The sequence below is a fragment of the Staurois parvus genome, unplaced genomic scaffold, assembly GCF_062004578.1.
Source record: "Staurois parvus isolate SC_StPar_1 unplaced genomic scaffold, SC_StPar_1.0 ptg000151l, whole genome shotgun sequence".
Classification (NCBI taxonomy): domain Eukaryota; kingdom Metazoa; phylum Chordata; class Amphibia; order Anura; family Ranidae; genus Staurois; species Staurois parvus.
In genome coordinates this window covers 15,437,501-15,455,909 of record NW_028317947.1, presented here as the reverse complement: position 1 = coordinate 15,455,909, position 18,409 = coordinate 15,437,501, and the positions used below count along the sequence as shown (strand labels likewise).

Sequence of the window (18,409 nt, the reverse complement as noted above, 5' to 3'; positions counted from 1 at the left end):
AGAACACAGCTTTGGGGACACTGTACATACTCAGTTTGGTGTGTACGGCTAGAGAGTTTTTTCTTTTTCTTGGGAGGATGCATGTGATCAGCATAGGGCCAATCAGCACTGTCTAGACCAGGGGTGGGCAAACTTTTTGACTTGAGGGCCGCAATGGGTTCATATATTGGACCCGGGGGCCGGACCAAGAGTAGATGAATGATGTGTATGTGTCATCTATAGTAAGTATAGTAATATTCCCCCATAGTAAGCATAGTAATTCATCCCCCATAGTAATTCATCCCCCATATAGTAATTCATGCCCCATATAGTAATTCATCCCCCATAGTAATTCATCCCCCATATAGTAATACATCCCCCATATAGTAATTCATCCCCCATAGTAATTCATCCCCCATATAGTAATTCATCCTTCATAGTAATTCATCCCCCATATAGTAATTCATCCCCCATAGTAATTCATCCCCCATAGTAATTCATCCCCCATATAGTAATTCATCCCCCATATAGTAATTCATCCCCCATAGTAATTCATCCCCCATATAGTAATTCATCCCCCATATTAATTCATCCCTCATATAGTATTTCATCCCCCACAGTACTATTCCCCCCCAAGTAGTAAGCCAAGTCCCCCCTGTGTCAGTTCACTTACCTTTGCTCCGCGCGTTCCTCTCGTCGTGTTCCCGCGCCGTTCCGGTCTTCAGGGCGGACTGTGAGAGGAGCCTAGCTCCCCTCCCCTCACGTTCGTCACGCTGCCCCGCCTACACACATCCTGACAGCCACATCCGCGGGCCGGATTAAAAGGTCCGCCGGGCCGTAGTTTGCCCATTGCTGGTCTAGACAGAGGTCAGGGGTTATGTAATCTCATAGGGCAGAATGAAAACTCCTCCTTTACAAGTGCTGGGCTGGACCCTGATAGAAGTCACAAGACTGCTCTGACTGCTAATGAGAAAAGGTATTCAGTAGTTTATATTTACTAAAATAATTGCACTTCCATGTTCTGTGTACTGTGGGGGACCACATATAGTGAATGCAGGGTCTGGGGAGACCAGATATAGTGGATGCAGGGTCTGGGGAGACCAGATATAGTGGATGCAGGGTCCGGGGAGAGCGGATATAGTGGATGCAGGGTCCGGGGAGAGCGGATATAGTGGATGCAGGGTCCGGGGAGAGCGGATATAGTGGGTGCAGGGTCCGGGGAGAGCGGATATAGTGGATGCAGGGTCCTGGGAGACCGGATATAGTGAATGCGGGGTACGGGGAGACTGGATATAGTGAATGCAGGGTCCGGGGAGAGCAGATATAGTGAATGCAGGGTCCGGGGAGAGCGGATATAGTGAATGCAGGGTCCGGGGAGAGCGGATATAGTGAATGCAGGGTTCGGGGAGACCGGATATAGTGGATGCAGGGTTCGGGGAGACCGGATATAGTGGATGCAGGGTTCGGGGAGACCGGATATAGTGGATGCAGGGTCCTGGGAGACTGGATATAGTGAATGCAGGGTCTGGGGAGACCAGATATAGTGAATGCAGGGTCCTGGAAGACTGGATATAGTGAATGCAGGGTCCGAGGGAGACCGGATATAGTGAATGCAGGGTCCTGGGAGACCGGATATAGTGAATGCAGGGTCCTGGGAGACTGGATATAGTGAATGCAGGGCCCTGGGAGACCGGATATAGTGAATGCAGGGCCCTGGGAGACCGGATATAGTGAATGCAGGGTCCGGGGAGACCGGATATAGTGAATGCAGGGTCCGGGGAGACCGGATATAGTGAATGCAGGGTCCTGGGTTTAGCAACACTTTAATCCCTCAGTATTTTTAGTTTTTGCACAATAAAACATTCCCCAGTAAAAATTTTTACCAAAACACTTCAGTTTATAGCTTTCAGTGCTACTGGTTCCTGCTCTCTCAGATATCTCCAGAAAGAGGAACTGTCACAGCCAATGCTGTTACAAGGGATGTCGTTCGTCCCTTGTGATAGCAATGTAGCTTAAAAAAAAAAGAAAATTAAAGTGTCCCCCACGTGCTTATGTGCCAATGTGTATGCATACGCATATGTAAACAGAGATCACACCACACTTGTGAGGTATCTTTGCACACATCAGAGCAAACTGGTAACGTGTAAAGGCATTTAAAGCGCTGCCTGTGGAGAATTTTAAGTTCCGTTATTTGGAGCCTTGGGTATGCGCAGTTTTAAAGTGTGAGATGGTAGGTATGTATTTACTCGGTGTAACCTTTTATATTTTACCAAATTGGGTATTATATTGTGTTTGTGGGCAATAAAATGCATTAAAGTGGTTGGTTTGAAAACCACTCTGCAAATACCGTGTGACATACAAAATTGCAACACCCATTTTATTCTGTAGGGCCTCTGCTAATTTTATATATATATATATATATATATATATATATATATATATATATAAAATGTTTGGGGGTTTCCTAGCAACAAAATGTAGATTTTTACATGTATGTCAGAATTGGCAGTCCTGTGCAGCCAGTGACTAGTGGGGTTTTCTGAGTAAGAGACTCCTCTTACTCCTGTAGGAAGAGGCTTGTGTTTGTTGCTGTGGGACAGTATTTGGGGCTCGTGTCTGCCCCTATACCCACTCACCCACCCACCCCTTCCCATCTCTGCAGTCAGCATCAGAGAGGGGGACAGAGCTCCTTCGCCAAATCCTGCGCTTCTCTGGGCAGCCACGGAGAGGTTTGTGTCTGCCCCCATACTCACTCATCCACCACTTCCCATCTCTACACTCAGCATCAGAGAGGGGGACAGAGCTTCTTCGCCAAATCCAAATTGCTCATGCAGGAAGAGGCTGGTGTTTGGTGCTGGGGGACAGTATTTGTGGGTGGACCTCTCTGTATACATGGGAAGGGATGCTGTGGTAACAGAGACTGACATCTGTTGATAGCTTACCCATTAGGGCCTGCTTGCCTCCTGCTTTCTTTCTGCTATTCAAAGTAGCACAAATCCAATGTTTCATAACTTACTGTCAGATGACAAGCCAAGAATGGGAGGGAGGGAGTGAAGCACGCAGACCATAGCCTCTCACTGCAGTACATTATACTGCAACTTACAAAATAATCCCTAATGGGGACGCTGCGCTCAAGGGACTGGCCTGGCCGTTCCTCATTGGTGGAAAGCAATGTTCCATAGATTTGACCATTGGGTCTTTTTTGTGAGCATTATCTGCTCATTATATTTTAAGTCAACCCCATATGTAACAGCTTTTCTAAGGGAAAAAAAAAGTTCCTCTTCCTAGCCTCATTATTTTGCCTTCAAAATCTCACCGTTTGGGATTGACGGCCCAGCTGGTTTGTTGAGCTGAACCCTCAGGGGTACAGTTAGTGATATCTGTCGCTTTTTAATTGCTTGATTTGCTGCTTAAACTTGCTGTTTCCTTCCCATATATTGAGTCAGTATGATGAAAGTAAAGATGACAAAGCTTAAATGATGTTTATCAGGCTCGTTTTTTTCCCTCCCACTTCAAAGTATGTTGACATTTCTCAAGCTGGCTGATAATCGCAATATATAAACCATTTAATTGACAAAGGACTGCCAAAAATGTTGAGGCACTTGGTCAGTAGCGATTTTAAAAGGACCATTTTACTGGAAACGCAGATAATTTGGTGAAAACTTTCTGGACCCATTCACATTTTCGGGCTGCCATGCGATGTGTTAACGTGTGTTGCAGCTCATATATAGCAACACATGACAGTCTAATATCTAATGGGCTTAACCCATTCTTTCTCAGCACACCACAAAGCATGGCATGTGACGCAGTGTGGTTGGCTGCCACCGTATACGTGTGATGGAATGCCATCAAAAATAAAGGGCACCATGGTGATGATTCCCATTTTAAAGCAGTGATATTTTTAGATGCAGTGATATCCTTAGTACATTGAACTTGCAGTTTTTTACTACTCTAAAGGCACTGGCGAGGACTCCAAAGAATTGACTTGTTTGTATGCTTTTAGGAGGCGAGTGATAATAATAGGCATCACCCTTGTTTTGTTTTATGTTGAGAGAAACCTATGCGGATAAAGTTAGGTGAACTACATAATGTTAAAGCCCAACTCTGGCATGGAACAAAAAACCCTCCGCACTGCAAAGGTTAAATGTTTATGTCTAAGGGATATGTGTCAAACACAAGGCCCTCCAGGCCATTTCGTGTGGTCCTCACACCTCTCCTGCAGCTGCGGCACCCCTCATCTTTGCCCCCACCTTGTCTCAGCAGTCAGTAGCAGAGAGGGGGACAGAACTCCTTCGCCAAATCCTGCACTTCTCTGGGCAGCCACGGAGAGGTTTGTGTCTGCCCCCGTACCTACTCACCCACCACTTCTCATCTCTGCAATCAGCAGCAGAGAGGGAACAGAGCTCCTTCGCCAAATCCTGCACTTCTCTGGGCAGCCACGGAGAGGTTTGTGTCTGCCCCTGTACCTACTCACCCACCACTTCTCATCTCTGCAATCAGCAGCAGAGAGGGAACAGAGCTCCTTCGCCAATCCTGCGCTTCTCTGGGCAGCCACGGAGAGGCTTGTGTCTGCCCCCGTACCTACTCACCCACCACTTCCCATCTCTGCAGTCAGTAGCAGAGAGGGGGACAGAACTCCTTCGCCAATCCTGCGCTTCTCTGGGCAGCCACTGAGAGGCTTGTGTCTGCCCCCATACCCACTCATCCACCACTTCCCATCTCTGCAATCAGCAGCAGAGAGGGGGACAGAGCTCCTTCGCCATTCCTGCGCTTCTTTGAGCAGCCATGGAGAGGTTTGTGTCTGCCTCTATACCTACTCACCCACCTCTTCTCATCTCTGCAGTCAGCAGCAGAGAGGGAGACAGAACTCCTTCGCTATCCTGCACTTCTCTTGGCAGCCACTGAGAGACTTGTGTCTCCCCCTATAACCACTGACCCAGCTCTTCCCATCTCTGCAGTCAGCAGCAGAGAGGGGGACAGAACTCCTTCACCAAATCCTGCACTTCTCTTGGCAGCCACTGAGAGGATTGATAAAGTGATGTGCACGAGAGCAGCAGCTCTCTCCCTTCTCATTGGCTCAAAGATTGCAGCAGGCGCCATTGTCAATCTCAGCCAGTGAGCGGGATGGTGGAGCCGAGCCAGAGCCAGCTGTGCGTGTTAGTGGACACACAGAGCCGGCATGGGGGCGAGCATGCACGAGTGCTCCCCTAGCAAACGGATTACTATGGGGGCAGTCTGCTGGGGGGAGATGCCAGGAGTGCCGGCCGACAGTCCAGCACCCAGAAAAAGCCGGGTGGAAGATGCCAGTTCTGGTGAGCGACATCAGACCACTGAAAGGTTATCGCAGAGTTTAACTCCTCTTTAGAAAGTTGGAGACTTGGGTCATGCTACCAGTTGGACACCAGAGACATGTTTCAGTAGACTGCTAGAAATCCATGCCATTACTGTCCTCTTTCAAATGAATGCTCCCACTTCCAGTGTTGGCTACTGGGATTTGAAGATGCAAAAAAAGTTCCTGAGGGTCACCACCTGTGGTTGTTTGATACCAATGTTCTAGAGTTTCAAGACTGCATATGTGCTGTTCGGCCACAGTGGGAATAGCTTTAGGTGACTACGCTTAGACCGGATCCTTCTTTGATACACCGAACCTTCAGAAGAACCAGTGTCTGCCATCCCTGTCTTTCCTTCTCACAGCATTTTGTGTTTTATTCAATTTTAGGTACACGTTAAACATCTGTGATATAGTAAACAAGCGGCAATAACAGACAGTAGTTAAGTGGTCTACCTGCCTCCTATTATTGGCGTCTATATCTCACTTAGTAAGTAGTTGATTGATCTTACAGCATAGAGCAATAAAGTGAGTGCCGTTAGTCCTTTGATGCACTGGTAAGATGCCACAGTGTTATAAATACTAGGAGGGATCGTAAAAAGCAGTGTAATTCAACTACAGACAGGTTTAGCTGCCGTGTCAATAATGCAACAAAGTTGTAGTAATTACAGCTCTTTGAGGAAAAGACTTTCAGCCGATTTAAGAAAGCCACAGGGATGTGGCGTGCCCGCTATAAAGTAGAGATATATTCGAAGAGACAGTGATTAAATTGAACTAGACAAACATTTTTCTTACGTGAATCAGCTGAGAATGTGTGAAGTTTATTGCAGATCCCTTCCCTTAAAGCAAACAAATGCTATAAAAATAAAAAGACACGAGTAACCCAGCTTGAAAATGAGTTACAATAGAAAATGGGTATTGCAGCCACAAAGCTGCCATCTTCTGTCTTGCGCTCATTCTCTTTGTGCCAGCAAAGGGTCAGTTCCCGCATTACTAACCTACTAAGTGACATATCGGCATGGATGTCACTCCATTTCCTCAAACTCAATCTTTCTAAAACTGAGCTCATAATATTCCCTCCAGCCCGTGCCCCCTCCCCCGACTTCTCCATCAAGACCAATAATACAACCATCAGTCCCTCCTCTCATGCCAGGGTGCTAGGTGTAATCCTAGACTCCCATCTGTCCTTTCCCCCCCAAATCCAGTCGCTGTCCAAATCTTGTAGACTTCACCTCCGCAACATCTCCAAGATACGCCCGTTCCTAACCTCGGAAACCACTAAGTAACTTATTCACTCCCTTGTTATATCTCGCCTTGACTATTGTAACTCCCTCCTCATTGGCCGACCTTATCGCAGGCTAACCCCTCTTCAGTCTATCATGAATGCTGCTGCCAGACTCATCCACCTTATTAACCGTTCTGTATCTGCCACCCCTCTCTGCCAATCCCTCCACTGGCTTCCCATTGCTCAACGGATAAAATTCAATAACATATAAAGCCATTTATAACTCTGCCCCCAATTACATCACCAATCTTGTCTCCAAATATCACCCAAACCGTCCTCTCTGCTCCTTGAATGACCTCCTACTCTCTAGATCCCTTGTCTCCTCCTCCCATGCTCATCTCCAGGACTTCTCCAGAGCCTCCCCCATCCTCTGGAATTCTCTACCCCAATCTATCTAACTATTGCCTACTCTACTCACTTTTAGGTGATCTCTGAAAACCTAGCTCTTCAGGGAAGCCTATCCTGCCCTCGGCTAATAACCAAATCTGATTATTGATGATGCTGAGAGAAGGGAGAAGGGTTAGAACCTTTGAATGGCTTTTATTGGTGTCTGATTGCTCAGTATGGAGGTTTCCTCTCACTTCCTTGACTACAGTTAGGGGGTCATGGGGAGGGGAAGTGATAGAAAATAGGGAGAGAGCAACAAAAATACTTTTTATACATTTATTATTTATTTCCGGTACTTATATAGCGCCGTCAATTTATGCAGTACTTTACATATATATTGTACATTCACATCAGTCCCTAACCCTCAAGGGGCGTACAATCTAAGGTCCCTAACTTACATTCATACATACACATACTAGGGCCAATTTAGACAGGATCCAATTAACCTACAAGCATGTCTTTGGAGTGTGGGAGGAAACCGGAGTACTCGGAGGAAACCCACGCAGGCACAGGGAGAACATGCAAACTCCAGGCAGGTGGTGCCGTGGTTGGGATTCGAACCAACGACCCCTAGTGCTGCCAGGCGAAAGTGCTAACCATTTAACCACTGTGCTGCCACCATCAGAGTGGTTATAAAGGCTCAAGGTTTTTTTTACCTTCATGCATTCTATGCATGAAGATAAAAAACCTTCTGTGTACAGCATCCCCCTGCTTCTCCCCTAGTAAGTGTTAGGGGGGAAGCGGGGGCTGTTGCACAGCCCCATCACGATCCAGCAATGTCTATGAGAGCCTCAGGACTTTCACCCCTCATTGGCTAAGACGGTTGCAGGAACCATTGGCTCCCACTGCTGTCAAGCACAGCCAGTGAGCCAATGAGGAAAAAAGGGGGCGGGGCAGGATTGAGCTGTGCATGAATGGACATGCAGAGCAGTGGCTCGGGAGTGAATTTGCTCTGGGGGCACTAAGAAGGAGGGAGGGGCCAGGAGCTCCGGATCGGGAGAGGCTCTGTGCAAAACCATTACACAGAGCAGGTAAGTATACCATGTTTGTTATTTAACAAAAAAAAATGCCTTTAGTATCACTTTAAAAAGCATTAGATCTCCAGAATACCCTTAAAAGAAAAGGCGCTAGTTAGATAATCAAGTTTTTTTTTTTGTTTTTTTTTGCTCTCTTAAAATGCAGGATGCCGTTTCCTGTACTGGTTATGGGCTGATATTACTTGTTGCTCAGATCCTTCATTAATTGTAATCAAATGTTCTATGTAAATAAGTTAGAATACATTAACCTTGATAGAACAGCACCCATGAAGAAATTGATATTTTCTCAGCCAGACCTTCTGCTTCTCTCTGCAGTACGCCCTGGAACGTCTGAAGGTGATGTGTGAAGAAGCGTTGTGCAGCAATCTGTCTGTGGAGAACGCCGCTGAGATCCTCATTCTGGCTGATTTACACAGCGCAGACCAACTTAAAACACAAGCCGTGGACTTCATCAACTAGTGAGTGTCCTTTGTAGGATATAGACCGTACTTACATTATTGTTTTCACTGCAAATATTTGTGTGCATGTTATTAGCTAAATGCAAATATTATTGTCAATATAGGTTAATATTCAGAAAGGTGTTTTTTTAGTTTTTTTTTTTTTTTTTTTTTTTTTTGATTTTGGTAAACTGAAATTCAAATTGTTGGTGTTTAGACAGCTAAGGAAATGCATTTATTTCATACGTCAGCATTGCAGATTGCTTATGCACCTCTAGCCTGGTTATTGGATGGTGATTCAGTATCATTGCATCTGTCCAATATGCAGGGAGCCGTGATGCTAAACCAGAGTTTCTCAACCTTTTTTCAGTCTAGGCACCCTTAAAAATTATGCACAGTCCCGAGACACCCTTTAAAATTATGGACAGTCCCGAGACACCCTTTAAAATTATGGACAGTCCCGAGGCACCCTTTAAAATTATGGACAGTCCCGAGACACCCTTTAAAATTATGGACAGTCCCGAGACACCCTTTAAAATTATGGACAGTCCCGAGACACCCTTTAAAATTGTGGACAGTCTTGAGGCACCCCATTCTAAAGGCTAGAATGTCGTAATGGTGCACAATGAAACTAAAAGGCAGGCTTGTTCAGTTTTGGGCAATTTTTAGACATTTTGCTAAGGCACCCCTGAAGAAACCTCAAGGCACCCTGGTTGAGAAAGGCTGTGCAAAACCGTTGGTTACCTGTACCATTGGTTGGCCAATAATAGCAATTCATTTTACTGCCAAGCGTTGCTCAGCACCACGCAGTGTTCAAAGCCTGCAATGCTGCATTTCTGCTCTGGGTCCAGTGTATGTGTTGCATCTCTGAGCATATTTGCAGCACTTCCACTTGTGCATTACTCAGCCTTTAGTAGCGTGCGGCAGTGAAACAAACCTTTATCTTTTGCCCCAAATTACATCACCGATCTTGTCTCCAAATATCACCCAAACCGTACTCTCCGCTCTCTAGCTCCCTTGTCTCCTCCTCCCATGCTCGTCTCCAGGACTTCTCCAGGGCTTCCCCCATCCTCTGGAACTCCCTACCCCAATCCATCAGACTATCGCCCACTCTGCTCACTTTTAGGCTCACTCTGAAAACCTATCTCTTCAGGGAAGCCTACCCCACCCTCAGCTAATACTGAAATCTTCTACTCTTCCAACCAGTCCATTCCCCACAGTTACTACCTCTTGTACCACTATCCCCTCCCTCCTAGATTGTAAGCTCCAAGGAGTAGGGCCCTCGAACCCCTCTTGTATTGAATTGCATTGTTACTGTACTGTCTCCCACCATAATTTAAAGCGCTGAGCAAACTGCCGGTGCTATATAAATCCTGTCTAATAATAATCTTTTCCATGGGCCCTTACTGATCTCAGTAACTGCAGACACTGTGCAGAAATTCATCCTCAAAGTTCACAAAGTCTAAACTGCAGCCAGGTATGTTCTTGCCTGGTTCAAGAAAGATCTGAATTTTTAAGATCCATTTTTCTAATGCTTCCCTACAAACATGTGTCCTTATTGGGGCAGCTTCTGTTTACTGATATTTTCTTCCTATGGTGTTTCCTCCTCTGTGTAGTTTACAGAAGGAAAAGAAGAATGTGCTTCTCTCTGTGGACTGGTATGAAAGCAAAGCGATTTGGATGAAAATGTTGTAGACTGTTGTAAAATGTTGTACAGGGTGACTGACAGGAGTGAAGGTGACTGACAGGAGTGAAAAAAAAGAGTACTCTGTAGATTTTCAGCTCAAAATTTATTTTTACAAAAACAGATGTCAAGACCTGCCATTCGAGTTACTTATTCATGTATGAAAAATAATGTCATTTAGATGATGTCCATCCTCTTGAATGCAGCTTTCAATCCTTCGCTTGAAATTGTCCATCACTCGGGCCAACAGACGATGTTGTAATGTCCACTTCTTCATTGTGACTGAATTGGCATTCCAGTGGGGTGGGTGGGGGCGCCTAGCTCGTTCCCCTCTCATCACCACTTACCGTGTACTTACCTGTTCTAAAAACATCAGCCACCCTGTACATCTCAAATTCCACAAGTGTCTATAAGTAGGTGGACATGTTCTGTTTTTTGGTGGCCAGCTTCGTGTTGAGCCAGTTGCACAGCTGTGATGTGGTAAGTGTGTATGCAGGCAGAGCTGTGTAAATGGCAATAATGGGAAATGTGGTACCCATATCCCCATGGATGTGGGGTGGTAATGCACAGACCCTAACCTACGTGCACATGGACAGTACTTTTTTTTTTTTACATGGAGCTGATGTCACAAGGGAGAAAATCATAAATGAATTCCTTGTTTGTGTGCATGAGTAAAGGGAACTAGGGATCCAGGAGTTCAGCTTTAAAGTCAGGCTTCAGCACTCTGCTCTCCCTCTTCTGTATTTTACGTTGGAGATTGGTAGGTTGCCAAGCCAGTGCTGGCATGGGGAGCAGGGGCATCTAAGCTGAAAAAAAAATTGCAGTTGTGTCTGCTGTGAATTTTGAGGATGAATTGCAGTGCTGTACCTGCAGTTACAGAGGTTAGTGAAAACGTGTTTTAAAGCACAATTACTGCTTGTTAAAGTGGTTCAAAAACTTTACGATTTCTCTGCATTAAGGTAAAAAAACTTCAGTGTGCTGCTCCCCCCCCCCCCCCCAATATTTCCCTGAGCCCAATCTCAATCCAGCAATGTACACAAGAGCAGAGGCTCTTTCGGCTCTCCTCCCCATTGGCTCAAACACAGCAGCGGGAGCCAAGGAGGAGAGTGCGGGGCCTAACAGCGCTCTGTGTCTATGGACACACAGAGCCAGTTTGGGAGCGAGCAAGCACGAGTGCCCCCATAGCAACCAGCTTGCAGGAGCCAAGGAGGAGGATGCGGGGCCTATTATTATTATTATACAGTATTTATATAGCGCCAACAGTTTTCTCAGCGCTGTACATTATAATGGGAGACAATACACGAGACAGCACAGCCTATCAGCGCTCTGTGTCTATGGACACACAGAGGCAGTTTGGGAGCGAGCAAGCACAAGTGTCCCCATAGCAACCAGCTCGCAGCAGCGGGAGCCAAGGAGGAGAGTGCGGGGCCTAGCAGCGCTCTATGTGTCTATGGACACACACAGCCAGTTTGGGACAAGCACGCACGAGTGCCCCCATAGCAACTGGCTCGCAGGAGCCAAGGAGGTGGGTGAGGAGCCTAACAGCGCTCTGTGTCTATGGACACACAGAGCCTGTTTGGGAGGGAGCACGCACGAGTGCCCCCATAGCAACCGGCTTTCAGCAGTTGGAGCCATGGAGGTGAGTGTGGGGCCTAGCAGTGCTCTATGTGTCTATGGACACAGAGCCAGTTTGGGAGCGAGCACGTACGAGTGCTTCCGTATCAACTGGCTCGCAGCAACGGGAGCCAAGGAGGAGAGTGTGGGACCTAGCAGCGCTCTGTGTCTATGGACACACACAGCCAGTTTGAGAGCGAGCGAGCACGCACGAGTGCCCCCATAGAAACCGGCTCGCTATGGGGGCACCCGGCAGGGGGGAGGAGCCAGTAGTGCAGCTGGGGAGCATGAGAAGAGAAGGATTGGGGTTGCTCAGTGCAAAACCATTACACAGAGCAGGTAAGCATAACATGTTTGTTATTAAAAAAATAAATCTGTAAAATATTTGAATGTCCATAGGCTGGTCACAGTTCTTCTTTAATCAGCTTTTCATCTAGCACCATTGATGTCTTCTCATGTTGTCTTCTCTCCTTTACCTACAGCCACGCCTCTGATGTGATGGAAACGTCTGGTTGGAAATCCATGGTGGTGTCTCATCCACACCTTGTGGCAGAAGCTTACCGTTCCCTGGCCTCTGCCCAATGCCCTTTCCTGGGCCCTCCTCGCAAGCGTCTGAAGCAGTCTTAATACACTTTACAGATTGTATAAAAAAATAAGTACATGTCCTGGAGCCACTCTCGTCTTTTCCTCATCGCATGAGAGACACTGGTGGGGGAGGGAGTGAGAGCGGAGGATTCGTGACCTCCCCCACGTCGTGTGTGTTGTCACCCTTCTCTCCTTTGCCATGTGGCCGGACTGAGCCTTCTGTCTCCCGTATCCTGTGAGGAGCAGGGAGCATAATAGACTTGCCCTCCTTGCAGGCGTTTCCCTGCCGGAACCTTAACCTTAACTTATCGGGGTGGAGCCAAGTTATCAACACTTGCACCCATGCTCTCTTCTGGAGGACTTTGGAATTCTGACGTTAAAGGGCTAGGAGCGTTTCGCTGCGCTCTGACCCCCCAACTGTTATTATTTTTGTTTTTGCTCCTGGACAATATGGGGGCTAACTATGTGTTTATACACTCTGGGATGCATTTTAATTTCTCTTAATACTGTGTTCCCTTATTTTGCCTCCATTTCAGATTTCAACTAGCATAGCTCTTCTTTTTTTTGTTTTTTTTTTTGTTTTTTTTATGGTATTATTTTGCTTTTAAAGCTTTTTCTCTAAGAGGCTTTTCATGCACCCCCACACCATAATTGTCTTGTTTACCGTTGTGTATGGCTGCCATGTCAAGGTGGTTACAGTGCTGGACGCAGTTTTTTTGGGGGGGGGACGGGATTAACATTTTGTTACTCGCCCTTGTTAGGATTAATTATGAAATGGGCACCTCACATTGTCTGATCACATGGAAGGCATCGTAAAACGGTGATTAATTATGTGTAGAATCTGGAAGGCAGACAGCATGGCCAGCGGCCATCAGGGATTTTTTTTTGGGGCACTTGGGAAAATGTGCTTTCATCGACATCAAGGGAATAGATGCTGGCTCTTGGGATTGGTACAGACCTGCAGTAGAATGAATTTGTGGTGACTGTACCAGTGCTGGACAAATCCCAGGTTGCCAATGTGCCTGAAAATATATATCTGATATAAATGTCATTTACATCAGTGGAAACCTATGTTCTTCGTCGCTCTAAAGATAATCTTTCACATAAGGATCAGGATCTTTTTACCACGCAACTGTCATTTCCAAATCTTATTGGACTCAGCTGAAAATAACTGTCACTTGAACCTTTTCCTGGTTTATTAGCTTTGTGAAGTGAGCCTATAAATAATCAGCCGTTGTGTACCTCCGTCTATCAATGCTGGAGCCTAGCGGTCATGCTAATCCGTTAACTTCAATATATTAAATCACTGGTCTGTTAGAAGTATGCTGCTCATGAGTTCTGACTTCACCTGCTGCATACTTGTTTCAGGTCTGTGACACCGAAAATATTGAAGGCAGAGACTGCCAGGCAGTTAGTATGTTTAGAAGCCCACATCTATCTCTCATGACCGTTTCCTGTAAAATTGGCTTTTGCTCGTATGGTATGGCTCCTGTATTTGTACCTGCCTTGAGAGTCTTCAAGAAAGCCAGTGCTTTGTGACACAGAGCAAAACGACAGGTTCACTTTGATGCTGCCCGCTCCAGCAGCACATACTCTCCTTCCTTTTGCCTCACTACTGCTCCTTTCGGCCATTGGGAGCTAGGAAAGTAAGCCTAGTGTGAACGTAAGGGTTGATTTACTAAAGGCAAATAGACTGTGCACTTTGCAAGTGCGGTTGCTTCAGAGCTTAGTAAATGAGGAAAACGACAGGTTCACTTTGATGCTGCCTGCTCCAGCAGCACATACTCTCCTTTCTTTTGCCTCACTACTGCTCCTTTCGGCCATTGGGAGCTAGGAAAGTAAGCCTAGTGTGAACGTAGGGGTTGATTTACTAAAGGCAAATAGACTGTGCACTTTGCAAGTGCGGTTGCTTCAGAGCTTAGTAAATGAGGAAAAGTTCTGCTGGTTTCCATCATTCAATGATGTGCAAACAAAACGCATTTGGAAACCCAGATATGTGTGCTATAGAACAACCTTATAACCTGCACTTGGGTGTACATTTATTTTGTGACTATATATTGGTATACCTGACTCAAAAATAAACCAAATGAACATCCAAAAAATTGAATGAATGAATAAATAAAAAAGTAAAAAAAAGAGAAAGAAGGCTATTGCTACTACATAGGGTGATGACCCTCATAAAACTAACAGAGCTGAACTACCATCATTGCTTAGTGTGTGTGCTATATGTCCATGTCCCTATACCATATATATATATATATATATTACACATATACACATATACACATATACACACACATACTTACATACATACATACATTGTGTGTGAATACATTCCATATACAGTTCACATGTGGGTTTGATGCGTTTCGGGAATCCTTCCTCAGGAGCACATGTGAATCAATACAATGGAACCCACTCTTGTTTTTGTGAAAATAATAAAAGATATAACTGCCTGGAATTTACAACCTCTGTCCTTTCTGTGGGAGCGTGAGCGTTTGAATATACAAACCTTTAATTGACTTTTGATTATATTGGTGACCTCTTCATGCTGTGACTTTATAGCTGCACCACTGAGGGTTTGATCCACTTTTTGAAGATTGTGTTTGCAAGACTGCTGGTTATTTCTTGGCTGCTTCTGGAGGTTTCTACCTGAGAGGCAGTGGCTCCCTCTTGGCGTTTTTAGTTGCACCTCCTTGGGAAACATATGTGTAAATTCCAGTCAATTATATCTTTTGATATTTCCACAAAAAACAAGAGTGGGCTCCAATGTATTGATTTTTTCACATGTTCTCCTGAAGAAGGATTCCTGAAACGCGTCGAGCCTACATGTGACCTGTATATGAAATCTGTGTACGTTGTAAATGGAATGAAATACAATTGTGTTTTTGACACTCAGTTTTTTCATCTGTCCACAAACATGTCCTGTGACTACAGCTGGTGTTATAGTATTTATCAGTGGTCTTTAAACTGCTGCCCCTTACTTGCCTTTATCTGGCCCCTGGGGCATGTTACCTCCCACTGACACCAACAATGAGGCATAATTCCTGCTACTGACATCAATAGGGTATCATTTCTCCCATTGATGTTAGCAATGGGACACTATTCCTCAAACCGACCCCAATAATGGGGCACTATTCCTCCCACTGACACCAGTGATAGGCCACTATTCCTCCCACTGATGCCAGCAATGGGGTACTATTCCTCCCTTCTGACGCAAATGATGAGGCACTATTTCTCCCACTGACACCAATTATGGGGCACTATTCCTCCCACTGATGCCAGCGATGGGGCACTATTCCTCCCACTGATGCCAGCGATGGGGCACTATTTCTCCTACTGACGCCAGCGATGGGGCACTATTCCTACCACTGATGCCAGCGATGGGGCACTATTCCTCCCACTGATGCCAGCGATGGGGCACTATTTCTCCTACTGACGCCAGCGATGGGGCACTATTCTTCCCACTGATGCCAGCGATGGGGCACTATTTCTCCTACTGACGCCAGCGATGGGGCACTATTTCTCCCACTGACGCCAGCGATGGGGCACTATTCCTCCCACTGACACCAATGATGGGGCACTGTTCCTCCCACCAACACCAGAGATGGGGCACTGTTCCTCCCACTGACGCCAGCGATGGGGCACTATTCCTCCCATTGACGCCAGCAATAGGGCACTATTCCTCCCACTGACACCAACAATGGGGTGCTATTCCTTCCTTTAAAACCAAAGATGCCAGGACAATTTCTATTCCCAATGGCCGCAGTCTGTTCCCTCCTAAAGTCTGAAGGACAATACACTGGGCCTTGTTTAGAAAGTCTGGAGACCCCTGCAATATATGTTGTGCCAGCAAAAATGGTGATTTTTTTTTTTTCCTTGCATGTCATTGGGTATACTTTGCAAAGTGAAGCATCATCTCATTTACTAAGCTCTGGAGCAACTGCACTTGCAAAGTGCACAGTCTTATTGCCTTTAAATACATAGTAAATCAACCCCTAGAGTCTCTTTAGTTGTAGTTTATACAAGGTGTAGGACTGTCTCCCCAACCTCATGTGATAGCGCCGGGCCAATTGCGAAGCACTGGTGCTGTCAGATGAGGAAGGGGAGTGAGTCACATGTTCCTCAATACCTGGAAGCACTGGTGCTGTCAGATGAGGAAGGGGAGTGAGTCACATGTTCCTCCATACCTGGAAGCACTGGTGCTGTCAGATGAGGAAGGGGAGTGAGTCACATGCTCCTCCATACCTGGAAGCACTGGTGCTGTCAGATGAGGAAGGGGAGTGAGTCACATGCTCCTCCATACCTGCAAGTACTGGTGCTGTCAGATGAGGAAGAGGAGTGAGTCACATGTTCCTCCATACCTGGAAGCACTGGTGTTGTCAGATGAGGAAGGGGAGTGAGTCACATGCTCCTCCATACCTGCAAGTACTGGTGCTGTCAGATGAGGAAGGGGAGTGAGTCACGTGCTCCTCCATACCTGGAAGTACCGGTGCTGTCAGATGAGGAAGGGGAGTGAGTCACATGCTCCTCCATACCTGCAAGTACTGGTGCTGTCAGATGAGGAAGGGGAGTGAGTCACATGCTCCTCCATACCTGGAAGTACCAGTGCTGTCAGATGAGGAAGGGGAGTGAGTTACATGCTCCTCCATACCTGGAAGCACTAGGTGAGCTCCTTGTTCCCAGTGGCTGAATAAGAGCGGCAGGGAAGGGCAGAAATGGTGAATCTACGTAGCTGGTGAATAAATGGAACCTCTTGGTTAGCCCAGCTTGGACATGCACCGGCCATTTATTATACATACATGCTGGAAGCAAAGATAATTTTTTTTTTTTTTCTCAGTGCTGAAATGCAGTTTAAGCTCCAGTCCTTAGGGTGGACTGTAGTATTTGCTGTGTCGAATGCGATTCACTGTGCTGGGAAATAGGTTAGGATTCCACCGAAGACCTTAGTCATGTTCCCCAAGTGTCGTCTTTTCATGGAGCATTCCCATATGTACTGGGAAGAGTTCTCAGTGTGTTACAAGGATGGTGTTTGTCTAAGAATCCATAAAGGAAACCAGTGCTCATAAAAATACAGACGTTGCTGTTGTTGATCTGCTTTTTTTTTTTGTTTTTTGTTTTTTTAAAGAGGTGCAAACACCAGGGCTGTTAGGTCTCATTCTGACCTCATTACCTAGTGTGAATTACTGACCGGGAACAAGCATGCAGCCAGTGAAGTCTTGGGATACATTCACATGGGCGTTTTACCACAGCGTGAATGCCAGTGGCACAAATCTACTGATTCCTGCTGCTGTGTTTTGACAGCGGTGAGCGGCTACCTGTGGCCACTGAGCCTTACACTTCCATGACAGGTTGTCAGCAGCCCCTCACACACAACAGTAGATTCCTGGCACTGGTATTGGCCCCGTGGCAGAACGGCTGTGTGAATGTAGCCTTAAAGTAGATATGTCAACCTTAACTGGATGGAATTTAGTTTGCTAATGTACTGTGTGTCATAAAGAACTATTCTGTTTTATTTTATATACTGTTTTCACCTTTGTTCTCATCTTGGTGCTGCTGATCTCCCTCAGCCGCTTCCAGTCTACATCCACTGGTTGCATATGTTCCTCTGGAACAGCTTCCAGAGACGACGCCTGATCATTGCGTGTCAGCAAAGCCCCTTGTAGACGCCGACAGGGTGACAACACGTAAAAGCGATTGGGAGACAGTTGTCATCTTATAACAGCAATTTGCTGAACAAGGATCTTCCTGGTAAGGATCCCCATTTTGGTTTTTTTTAAATGAAAGCTTCAGATTTCAAAATTAAAAAAGAAAAACATTTGAGACGACATTATCAGGTTAAAACGTACATTAGATTTCAGTGGCTGGGTTCATTTCTACTATAAATCCCTCCTGGCAGGCTTATCCCAGGTCAGTGATTCATGAGGTAGTATTGCCAGGATAAAGAGATCGAGCTTGCACTTAAAAAAAATTCTTAGAGCTCAACTCCAGCCCTGCTGTCTGTGTTCCTAATGCTAGTAGGTTTTCTAAAAAATTCCCTGTCCCTAAGATGCCTACTATAAGTACATAAAA

At 46.0% G+C, this 18,409-nt stretch overlaps 1 protein-coding gene across 2 annotated transcripts in view; it reads left to right on the top strand.

Annotated features, from left to right (window-relative positions):
* The window catches only part of SPOP (speckle type BTB/POZ protein), a 78,688-nt gene extending 60,831 nt beyond the window's left edge, over window positions 1-17,857 (top strand). For both annotated transcript variants that reach the window (XM_089674491.1, XM_089674492.1), the window contains exons 10-11: window positions 8,333-8,475; window positions 12,235-17,857. In XM_089674491.1, coding sequence (XP_089530617.1) covers window positions 8,333-8,475; window positions 12,235-12,379 — 288 coding nt within the window. In that variant the 3' untranslated portion in view covers window positions 12,380-17,857. The remainder of the gene's footprint in view (window positions 1-8,332; window positions 8,476-12,234) is intronic.
* The last annotated feature ends 552 nt before the right edge of the window (window positions 17,858-18,409 follow it).